This window comes from Anomaloglossus baeobatrachus, chromosome 1 (assembly GCF_048569485.1).
Source record: "Anomaloglossus baeobatrachus isolate aAnoBae1 chromosome 1, aAnoBae1.hap1, whole genome shotgun sequence".
Lineage (NCBI taxonomy): Eukaryota > Metazoa > Chordata > Amphibia > Anura > Aromobatidae > Anomaloglossus > Anomaloglossus baeobatrachus.
In genome coordinates this window covers 99,194,792-99,207,179 of record NC_134353.1, presented here as the reverse complement: position 1 = coordinate 99,207,179, position 12,388 = coordinate 99,194,792, and the positions used below count along the sequence as shown (strand labels likewise).

The 12,388-nt window shown below is 46.0% G+C and overlaps 1 protein-coding gene across 1 annotated transcript in view; it reads left to right on the top strand.

Moving 5' to 3' along the window:
• SEL1L3 (SEL1L family member 3) overlaps positions 1-12,388 on the top strand; it is a 163,917-nt gene that overhangs the window by 70,445 nt on the left and 81,084 nt on the right. The window contains exons 9-13 of the mRNA XM_075346942.1: positions 820-952; positions 1,681-1,827; positions 3,644-3,843; positions 3,964-4,143; positions 9,738-9,857. Of these exons, the coding sequence (XP_075203057.1) occupies positions 820-952; positions 1,681-1,827; positions 3,644-3,843; positions 3,964-4,143; positions 9,738-9,857 (780 nt within the window). The remainder of the gene's footprint in view (positions 1-819; positions 953-1,680; positions 1,828-3,643; positions 3,844-3,963; positions 4,144-9,737; positions 9,858-12,388) is intronic.

The window sequence follows — 12,388 nt, the reverse complement described above, 5'->3', positions numbered from 1 at the left end:
GGTACAAGCACAACGAGGGGGATGGGATTTTCTGGACCGTTTTAGTGGAAAGTCCTAAGCGTGAACCCTGAGAGCAAGCTCCCACAGTTAGCCACACTGGGGAGCGGGACCTGACTAGTTTTATGCTACCGGGGCCAACTAAGAAGAGAACTAAGTGCCAGGAGGAAGGTCACAGATCAGCATTCAGCACCCTCGGGGACGGGACCCAAACTAGCTCCCCTCAGCGGCAGCAGTGTCCATAACTTTGGTTTATCCAGTTGCCGGTGTCAGCTTTATGGACTGTGTGAGTACGAGAGTGTCCCTCTTTGCTCCCCACGGCACACTTCCAGCTCCCATCACCGAGTCCTGGGGCATCCCCCCTACCCGTGGAGGGTTCTAACATCCGTCACTTTATTTGATTAGTCATCCCCTCCAAGGTTAGAAGTCCAACGTTGCTCCCACTTGGTTAGCTTGGATGGAGGAAATAAATTGGATATATAAAATGGAAAATATGATGGAATAGGAGTTCACTAAATACTCTGATTGAGCTGCCAAGTGGTCTCCTTCCATAACGTTCCGCATTTCTCCCCATTACTGTGTTTGGCTGACTTCTGGCACCCATCATTCAGGGGTAGCAAAATATTCTCTCCTACTTAGATGTTCTCCCTTACTTCAGAGGCCCTCTTCTAGCATAGCGCTTGGTGTCTTCCTCCTGTTTCAGTCTTCTCTCTCCTTTTTCCCTTCCCTATTACTCCAGTCTGGTCTTTCTGTTAGTTTCCCCCATCTAATTGGTACTTTCTGTGCTGTAACCAGTTTTCATTGCTGATTGTATCATTGCAGATATCAAACCCTCTTCCGGATGATAAGATTTACAATCATATAGAAGAATATTACAGTAGGTGTATGGATGTCAAAAATATAATTTTTGCACATGCCAGTATTCTACAGGATAAACATGACCTGGAGACCAAATGTAAGTACAAGGAATTAAAGGGAATCTGTCTGTAACATCAGCCTTTCCTAAGCCGTCTATATGTCCATTCAGGTCATAGTTGATTAAACTGATCCCTTAATTTCTGCGATCTGATGTCTTATTCTAAATGCTCATTTTTCTTTAATATGTAAATGAGCTGATCAGATCTATAGGCCGGACATGGATCTCCCTGAGAATCTGCCTTCAGAGATTATTTTACATGAAAGAGGTCGTTACCAGCGTGAGACATGTAATGACTGACAGCCTGCTCTCCTGTTCTACATGTCTCACACTGTTAATAACCCCTTTCATTTACAATTATCTCTGGAGGCATATTCAAAAGGAGATCAGTGTTCGGCCCGTAGATGTTAGCAGCTCAGTTACGTGTTAAATAATGTTATAAAATTACAGTAGATTTAATGTAGAATGATTTGACGGACTGCCTCTTCTTTTATTTAAAAAAACTGCATCTCCAAATATAACAAGTGTGAACAGGAACTGCTAAAACAACACGAAATGCTACAATTACGGCTTCTGTAGATCTCTATATATTATATGTTGTCTTACAGTATAATTAATATTTTTATTGTAAAAAATCAATTTTATTTTCAATTTACTCTTTATTATTGAATTTAACGTTATTTATTTTATTTTTTACATTGTAATATACTAGTATGTGCAGTATATCGTAATGGTAAAAAAGTTTCAACTAATTTAATTCATTGCAGGTCAAGCGGAGAATTATTATAAAGATCTTTATCTAAAATATGAAGAGAGACCAATGACTAAGATGAATCCCTGGACACAAGAAGAACAAGAGGAATATCGCAACTTGTTTTTGATGCTGCTGAGCATTAGTGATAGCGTTCCCTGGGGTAAGTGTTGCATAAAGGAGCTAACACTGTGCTAACGTCAGTCCTCTACTATCTGTACAGTTGAAACCAGAAGTTTACATCCACTATCTATAAAGACACATCTACATATTTTTCTCACTATCTGACATTAAATCAGAATAAACCATTCCTATTTTAGGTCAATTAGGAACCAAAATCTAATATATAAAGCTGAATGTGTGTGTATGTGTGTGTATGTCCGCTAAAGGAATCCGTACCGTCGCATTTACAGTCACAAAATTTTGCTCAGACGCCCCATGTGACTCAGGGAACGTCATAAACTATGTTTTGACAAGAAAACGTAACCCCGCGCTTTACAGTTACTCTCCAAAAAGCTGACTCCATTAAAGTGAATGGAGCTGTGAGCTAGAGGCTATTAACAGGAGCTGTGATTGGTTGCTATAGGAACAAAGGACAATCAACATATAGGAAGCTTATATGTGAGGTAATATGATGTCAGTGGAGAGATAGACACAGACTGAGAGACAGAGACAGACAGAGAAAGAGGCACACAGGGGAAGAGACAGAGACAAACAGAGACAGACAGAGACAGATAGGGAAAAAAAAGCCAGCCAGACAGAAAGAGACAGATAGACAGACAAACTGGGAAAGAGACAGAGGCAGACAGGGAAAGAGACAGAGAGACAGACAAAGACAGATGGGGAAAGAGACAGAGCGGGAAAAGAGACAGACGAAGACAGACTGGGAAAGAGACAGACAGACAGACACAGTTACTATCCCGGGCAATGCCCGAGTACTACAGCTAGTTATTTATATTTGCCAAATGCCAGAATAATGAGAAAGAGAGAGAGAGAGAATGTTTAAGCCCTCTTTGTTACTTTCTGCGAAGTCAAAAGTTTACATACACTAAGAGTACTATGCCTTTAAACAATATAGGACAGCCCATATGATGATGTCATGTCTTTGGAAGCTTCTGATAGGTAATAGACAGCAGTAGGACAGCACTACTAATTTCCCTATGTTTACATGTCACACCATGGTATCTTCAAGCTCAAATGCATGAAGTCTCACTAATCTGTAAAACAAAATACTGTAGAGAGCCCTGACTTAATTCTCATTTTCTTAAAGGGCCATCGCTGTTAAATTAAATTGGAATTTTTTTATATATTTTTTTTTTTTAGCTCTCCTAATTATATATACTTTTTTACATTTTGACATCCTTTTATTTCATGAAATTTTCCAGAAAGTGATTGGTTGTCTTTATAAAATAAAATTGTTGGTGCTTTTTCCTTAAATCGTCCTAATTATGTATGTAGTTATGTGTAAGTTTATTAATATACTTGCCAGTCGCGGTCTTTACCGGTTTCCAATGTCGCTTCAGTGCTCCTCTTGTCCATGTGACCTGGTAACAGTCTAGGTGGCTGACACAGGGGTTTATACATGAGCCGGAAGTCACTTTCTCTGTGAAAGTCTATTGAGCCTCGTTCAGAAGCTTCACAGGTTTACATTGAAGGAAGTAGCTGTACCCCACACAATGGTCATTCTGAGAACCAGCAGAGAGGAGGAGCGCGCACGTCAGACCAGTTAGGTACTGGAATCCGGAGATGACAGTAATTAGTAGTTCTAGTAATACACTTCCCCATCATCACCTAAGTAATCAGGATGGTTTTTGAAGCAAAAATGTTCGGACTTCTTTACGTAAAAGCAAATAGTACTTGTTCAATTTCCGACATCTTCGTTGTCCAACAAACTTTACTTGTTTTTATTAGATTAAGTTTAAGCAACTGTATGTAATGGTTATTTATTAAACTTATGTTTGTTTTTTTTTCTTTTTTAGATTTTTCTGGTGATCTAGGCATCCAGTTTGGAAAATACATATTTGAAGAAACTTTGAAAAATTTGTCCTATAGTTTACATCATCTCAAAGACGCCGTGCCCAATTTTCTGGAAGCCAGCTGCGGTGGATACCATAAAGCCTCCTACCTGCTGGGTGTAATGTATGAGATTGGTCTGGGTGTTCCTGCTGATCCGGCTGAGGTGGGTACAGACATGTGAATAATCTCTATCATTTCAGTTTATGATGGTTCTAAGACTATTTAGTTAGGGATGTGGCTCACAACCTTTGACCTCTCTGTGTTGATTGTCCTCTTTTTCTAGGCTCTGCTGTACAGCCTGGTTGGAGCACAGGGAAATGATAGACTTGCTCTTCTGAAGCTTGGTTATAAGCACCTCCAAGGAATAGACAACCATACTTTGAATCTAGATGTTGCCTTCGCTTACTATATGAATGTTGCAAAAAAGACACCAAAGGATCGATTATCAAGAAATGCAGAACAAGTAACGTTATTTATCTAAACATGGTATTACATAATCAAGACCAATCTGATACAAAATATAATGCAGACCAAAATGTAAAACCTCAGGTTTGATACACCCAACATTCCTCTTTCCTCCCTATACTTTTATAATCTCACCACATCTTTGCCTAAAATGTTTAATATCTCCAACTAGAGATTAGATTAATATAAAGGACTGGCACATGACTTATTTCTTCCAAAGTCAATACTAAGGACCAGCGGGCACTCACTGCGAGTGGAAGAAAAGCGATTCCAACAGCTAAATAGGAAAGGGTTCTTTACAGTTAGAGCAGTCAGACTGTGGAATGCCCTACCACAAGAGGTAGTAATGGCAGATACTATAACAGCTTTTAAAAACGGGCTGGATGATTTCCTCAGTACACACAACATTGTTGGGTATAAGTGACTTAGGGACGAAAAGTAGAACTGGTGGAGGAAGATTGAACTAGATGGACCCAGGTCTTTTTTCAACCTAAGTAACTATGTAACTATGTAATGGACTGTTGCTTTGGCAGACCGCAGACATTAGTGCTCTGCACAAGGAGAAATATTGCCCCTTAGATCCCCTGTCACCCAACTAAAATGGTTTTCCTTCATTGCACTGATGAGGTGTAAAGACCCCGAAACAAGTGTCTGCAAATGGAGTTTCTCATTGAGCTTCTTATCTAGTCATGTGATGAGCCCTTTTTAAAGATATTGATTCTTAGGATTGCTATTTCTAATAGTTGGCACTAAAGTTCCCCTCTGAAGAGACACATTGCATATGACAAGCTTATTAAAGTACCACTCCAGCATGGCTCCTGTCCCCAATATTATACTCCTACTCCAGCATTTTCATCCTTTTTTGACGTCTCTGGTCCCTTGGTGCCATCTTGTGACTGTAACTTCTGACTGGCCGGCAGTCAGAAGCTACATCACTAGCACTCAGTATAAGTCTATGAGAGCCAAAATGAGGCCCGAATGATGCTCTCATAGACTTGTATTGAGTTGTGACCTCCAGCTTGCTCCGTGAAACACTACAGCTGCCGGCAGACCACAAATCGCCGAGACCAATGGGAGCGGTGATAATGGAAGTTAAAGCCACTGGAAGTTGAGTATAAGGCAGTGGGAATGAAACTTGGATTTAAAGAAGAATTCCAGTGGTCCAATAAAAAAAAAAAAAAAACAACAAAAAAAACCACAGGAGTGTTGCTTTAAAGAGGACCAACCACCAGGATTTTCCTATATAAACTAAAGCCAGTGCTATATGGTGCTATCATGCTGATTCTATACATACCTTTTAGTTGTGAGATCGGATGTATACTTTTTGAAATGCAGACTTGATTGATAGGTGCTGCAGTATATCTAATAGGTGGGTCAGGTTTTGCTAGTTATTCCCGCCCCTGTCTGCCTGCCTGTCCTTCCTCCTATCTCTGTTATTACAGGGGGAGGAATGAGGGAGGAAGGACAGGGGGAGGAAGGACAGGCAGGCAGACAGGGGCTGGAATAACTAGCAAAACCTGACCCACATATTAGATATTCTGCAGCAACTATAAATCAAGTAATAGTGCTTTTCACAAACCTTACTTGTCTGTATTTCAGAAAGTATATGTGTCGCCCCCGTGGAAGCAGCCGAGCTGCTCGGATCCGGGTTCGCTGTAGCTCTAGGGTCTCCGGACCCGGGGTTCATTCAGCCACTCAAATGAGAGGGGATATTTACAGGTGAGTTGATATGTAGTTCATAAAGCCACCCGTGGTGTAGGGTAATTTGGGGAATCCCGCTGTTGCCGCTGGGAGTACCCGGGGTGATGAAGTGGGGCAGCAAGGTGTCGTAGCCCAACACGGGTAGGGGGAATGCCCTGGGACTCGGTGACGGGTGCAGTGGAGTGCAGGGGTCACTCTCGTACTCTCTCAGTTCATAAGCAGACACTGACGATCGGGTAAACCAAGTCTCTGGGTACCGCTGCCACTGAGGGGAGCTCGTCCAGGTCCCATCCCCAATGGTGCTGCCTGGTGATCTGTGACCTGCCTCCTGGCACTTAGTTTGACTTCAACTTGGTGGCCCGGTAGAATGGAACTAGCCAGCCCCCGCTCCCCACTATGGCTAAGTATAGGAGCTTGCTCTCAGGGCTCACGCTTGGGATTTTCTGAACAGTTTTTGGATTGGAAAGTCCTATCCCCCTCGTTGCGCTAATGCCCCGATTCTGGAGCGGGTGGGAACGGATCATAAAGGCTCCGTTCTCCTCAGGTAAATTATCGGGTTGCCTGAAGCTACTCCCCGATCTAGGGTTCGTGTACCCCGTCATGCCTTCGTCCCGGAACGGGGACAGTGCTAGGCTGCCGGCTGTCCTTCTCGACAGGTCCAGGCACCTTGCCATAATCCCCTGCGACCGGGGGTCCGATTCCTCTAGGCCCAGACCACCGTCTGCAACCTAGACAGAGTTCCTTCAGGAGCCACTGCTCCTGACATCCTGTGAGCTCCTCACAGCTCAAGGACTCCTTCATGACTCTCTTCCACTTCACTACTCTCTACACTCCTCACCTCCCCTCCCTGACCCCCCCCCCAGGTGGGCGACTCTATTACACTCAAGCCGTCCACTGGTGTCTCTGGTGGGTGTGGTGCAGGATGTATCTAGGATTTGATTTGCTGTTGGAGACAACACCATTTAGATGGGGACCCAGAACCACGAGGGAGGTGGAATACTGCACGGAAGGGCAGCTTGTGCAGTACCCTGTGATGACCTGATAGTCCAGGGGCGTGACATATACACCCGATCTCACAACTAAAGATATGTATAGAATCAGCCTGATAGCTCCAGTATAGCACTGCCTTTAGTTTATATAGGAAAATCCTGGTGATTGGTGCTCTAACACTAATACCTTATGAAAAAAGTAACTGCCCCTTACACTAAGCATTGGTTGAATCAGTCTTGGCAGCATTTCACTGTTGTCCAGGATAAACCTAGGTCGTCCGTATGAGATCAATGGGGAGACTAGATGTTAGACCGCCAGTGATTAGTAGTTCACTACACAGGTGCCAGACTGATGTAAGTATGGTGCATTGTTTAGTGCCTTCTCTCCTTTACTACACCTTATCTTCTAGCTAAGTGAAAGGGAGATGAATTGCAGTACCTGGGAGCGACCGGTAAACAATGTATGGAGCTGAGTTGCTCTGCCTCTGTACTTCAATGGTACTGTATTTCCATCCGACTCCCACTGGAGCAGATAACAGCTGATTGATGCCTGGTAGGAGCCACAGACTCAGACTGGCTGTAAGGGGAATCTAGTGAAAAGCCGCTCACAAAGCAGGACCCCAAGAACTCTGCAACCCTTTAACCACTGTACAGGGATTTGGAATTACACAGAGCCGCAGAGATCGCTACCTGTGGTAGACTGTAGTCCGTGGTCGTCAGGCAGGGTCAAAATCCAGGAGATGCAAAACAGGAACAGAATCAGCAGGCAAGGGCGTAGTAAGGAGACAAAGCAGGGGTCAAATCCGGAACTGGCAGCAAGGTACAAAAACAACAGGCAGGAGGGTAGTCAAAAAACAAGCAAAGTCAGCGCACAGGAATCACAATACAAACAGCACATGAGCCAGGAGAACAGAACTATCTCTGGTAGTGATCATGTGACAGGAGAGGGAATAAGAAGGGTGTGTTGTCTTCCCATAGGCTGCTGTGAATGTTGGCCACTTCAGCCGGGATACACACGCCACCTACAGTCAGCCAGTGGTACTGCAGGTTCCAGGGAAACCCAGCCTAGTGGATGAGCGGAGCCTGTGCTCCGCAGAGCCACGGGTACCGACTCCTCTCCCATCACCAGCACTATCCATGGTGGGAACATGGCGTCGTCTGGCGATCGGAGCAGAAGTCGCAGGAGCGGACTCCGGTGGGGATGTGACACTGTGCTCCGCAGAACCACGGGCACCGACTCCTCTCCCATTACCAACACTATCCATGGTGGGAACATGGCGTCGTCTGGCGATCGGAGCAGAAGTCGCAGGAGCGGACTCCGATGGGGACGTGACATGTCCGTTGTTGGACCCTGACTGATTTACATGAAAACAGCTCTAGAGTTACTTTACCATACCACTTAAAGGAGTTGTCCGACAAACTCCAAAAAAATGTTTAAGCAAATCTGTGGTGTATTGTCATCTAAAACATTTCAACATTTTTTTTATTTTGTTTGTTTTCTAACTTTTGTTGCTCTTAAATTATCCCTTTATTCTCTGCACACACTTTATTTCCCTGAAGGTCAACCAAACACGAAAACTTCCTATGCCAAACTTCACAGTCAGAGCTGTCACCGCCCAGCCTCACTGTCAAGCCCCGCCCTCTGCACACTCATTGGCTGTCAGTATTCTGCTCAGCACTGATTGTTCCAGCTTTGGAAATGCAGAGCAGTGATATTACCTCTCATCTGTGACAGTGCAATCACCTCACATCCACCGCACATTTAATGTTGTAATGTGCCCATCCTGTAGCAATGTGCCCCATCCTTGTGCCCATCCCATAGAATTGTGCCCATCCTACTTATCCTATAGTAATGTCCCCTTTCCTTGTCCTCTTCTTATAACATGATTAAGACCGTGTAATACTGTTGAAACGCGTTGCAAGTCACATTCTCCCCCCCCCCCCCCACGTCCAGTGGCTGTCTGTAACCTGCCATATATATTTCATGTACACATGGAATAAAACTACTTGGTGATCTTATCTGGAGTGTGCTTTCCTTCCTGTGCTGGATACTACTACATTACTTCTTATAGCAATGTCCTCCTTCCTGGTCCTCTTTTTGTAGCAATGCTCCATCCTGTCGTCGTGTCCCCTATTGTGCCATTTTTCACACATGGGAAAAAAACAAAGCCCTTTTCCTCACCTGTCCTTGTTCCCTCATTTCCTGCTTCTTGAACGCTGCTGGTGCAGGGGTCGCTGCTGACAGTGCTTTACATCAAGGACAGATTCCTGGATGCTGCGTAAGGACAAGCTTTGTATACAGCTTCTGCAGTGATCCACTGCTGCCTCTGATTGACCAGCGGCTGATCATTGCAGTAACTGTATACAGATCTCGTTCCTGTGCAGCGCCTGGGAATCTGTCCTCTGATGCAAAGTGCTGAGTGCACAGTGCCAGCACAAGCAGTGATCGGCAAGGGGTCTGCGGGCCTGCGCGCCACAAGCAACATCATGGGCCATATGGCCAATGGGCAGAGCCTTTGCAAACATTGCACCACTGGATATTTGGGAGGGTGTGGGGAAAGGGACTCCATGCACTGTACCCGCCCAGCAGGGTGGCAACATGTAGTCTGCTGTGTTGCCCATCAACAAGGTCCTACCCCTGACAACGTGACATCACAGGAAGACGCAAAATCACGGCAGGAATGGTCACATGACCGCTCTGAGCCGGGGGAGAGGGGCTCACAGCAGCGCAGGTAGGTAGTTACTATCTACTTACCCGCCCCAATTTAGCCCAATAGTGAAATTACAAAAAAAAAGGCAAAATAAGCTGGTCAACCCCTATAATTTCCAATAGTAAACTACCTATGTTAAATTCTGCGTAATCAGTGCATGTCTTGATTAATACTTTCCCATGTTTTTTAAGGCATTTGTAGAAATCATAAGATTAATGGATGAAGACATATTGAAAGAACAGACCAGAGAAAACGATGACCTATTTTTATGGCTAAAACAGAATGCAGAGAGAGGAGAGGTGTATGCCCAGGTAACCGAGATGTCCAGGCTTAACTATACTTTAATGGAAGCGATCATCAAAAAATGATCAAATGTTTAAATCACATTTTTGTGTTACACATACTTATTTACATTTTTTGGTATTTTTTTTTAACATATCACAATCCTGTATTAAAAATAAAAAAACGAAATCTTGCAATTTTCACACTGGCTACTGAGGCTTTATTAGACTCTAATTTCCTGCCAGTGTAGGAAATAACACATTTACATTCCTGAAATTGACTCGCCCACCCCAGGGCTATGGGACACCCGGTGCCGGGCCGGACTAGTCCGGTGGTAGTCAGTGGTGGCTGGGCCCGGCTCCGTGGCCCTGGTGGGTGTCAGTTGAATATGTGGCTTGCTTGTTAATGGTTGTGTTCGTGACGCCACCTGTGGCATGCGGCTATTAAGCCGCCGCTGCTGTGTGAGGCCTCCGGGATGATGATATAGCAGCTATGGTAGTACTGCTCCCCACAGGTGGAGCAATGCCCGGGGCACAGTTGGTGCTTGTGAAAGTCTATGGTGCTGTGTGACTAACACGGTGCAGGGCCGACAGGCGAGGAAAGAACCAGGCACAAACAACAGTCTCTTTACCTTTTCCTCTTTTACTCTGGGAACAGTCCAGTCCTGGGAGACCGTTACAGGTGGTGATGGGGATCCGGTCGGCCTGGAAGTACTTGGGGTGATCTTTCTGGCCAGCTGAGTATGAGGCCTACTCCTGTACCTTTCTTGGTGATGATAGGACCCTGCTTCTCTGAATCCAGCAATGGCCCTCTTCGCTGCTGGGACCAATAGCACGTCCCTTCCCTCTGTAGGTGGCTGCGCAGGCCCACTCCCTGGTGCTTCTCCGCTGGGGTCCACACCGGGCCCTGATGCTGCAGCTGTACCTTGGATGTGTCTGGGCCAGGGGCTTGCAGCTCCCCTGCCCTTCGGATTCGGCTACCAGGGACGGATTTTATACCCTGGCAACCACAGACTCCGATGTCCGAGTCTCTCTGCTGCCTCTCAGCTACTCCTGCTTCTCTGGGCCAAACTGCTCCAGCTCTAGGCCCCAGATTCACAGGACAGCTCACTCTGTGTCTGTTCACTTCTGCTGCTCCCTACAGACTAACTAACTCCTCCCCCAGGTCAGGCTTAAGGAAGCTCCCTGAAACTTCAGGTTCAGAGCTCCCCCTACTGGCCTGAGGGAGAAACTGCGGTGGATGTTAACTTACTGGCCAGTAGATTTCCCCATTACCTCCAGGCTCAGCATTAACCCTCAGGAGGGCAATGCCGTTGTGGCGACCAGGTCCTAGGGCGCCACAAAAGGAATGTAGAAGTCTAAAAAAACAAGAAAAAAATGGCCAGTGTGAAAGAAAATTGCAAGAATATTAATTTTTAAATAAAGATCATGACATGGAAGAAAAAAATCTTTTTTTTTTTATTTTTTAATTTTTTTTAAATACATGTAACTTTGGTCCCCGAAGTAGAACCAGTGTGCCGCCCCCACGTCAGCAGCCGGGCTGCTCGGATCTGGATCCGCGGTGGCTCGAGGGTTCTCCGGACCCAGGAGTCGGGGTCGCGCGGCCACTCGGATAAAAAAAAGAGGAGTATTTATAGGGGATGATGTGGAAAGTTCGTGACGCCACCCGTGGTGTGTGGTAAGGTGGAGTACCACCGCTGCAGTTGGGAGTATCCGGTGGCGATTATGTGGGCTGCCAGGTGTTTAATCCCGCCACGGGTAGAGGGAGTGCCCCGGGACTCTGAGGGCGACTGGGAGGTGCCGTTGGGATGGTAAGGGTCACTTGTGTACTCACTCAGTTCAATAACGCTGACACCAACAACTGTGGTAAACCAAAGTTCTGGACATCGCTGCCACTGAGAGGGAGCACGCCTGGATCCCAGGCCCGTTGGTGTTGCCTGTTAGTCTGTGACCTTTGCCTTGGCACCTAGTCTTCTGGTTGGTCCCTTAAGTATAAAACTGATCGGGTCCCGCTCACCAGTATGGCTAACTGGGTGAGCTTGCTCTCAGGGTTCACGCTTGGGATTTTCTGGACCGTGTAGTGGGAAAGTCCTATCTCCCTTGTTGCGCTAGTACCCAGATTTTGGAGCGGGTGAAGAAGGGATCTTGAAGGCTCCATCCTCGTCGGGTAAATTGTCAGGACGTCTGAATCTCCTTCCTGACCTAGGGTTCACGTACCCCGTCATGCCCTGGCCCCTGCCTGGTGAAGGCACAAGGCCGTCGGCTATCCTCCTTGACAGTCCGTGCCCCTTGTCACGATCCCCTGTGACCGGGGTCCAGCTCCTACCAGGCCCAGACCAACGTCTGCCACGTAGTAGTTCCAAGGAGCCCAGCTCCTGACCTCCTCTCACTTTAAGAGCTACTTCTGTTCTTCTCCTGACACTCCTGACCCCCCCCCCTTAACCCTAGAACGCGCAAGCAATTCAATCTACCATAGAAATCAAATGACCTAGCAGGCCTACAAGGCCCCAGGTATGCGTTCTAGGGTTAACCAACATCCCAAGTGGGCGACCCTATTCCAC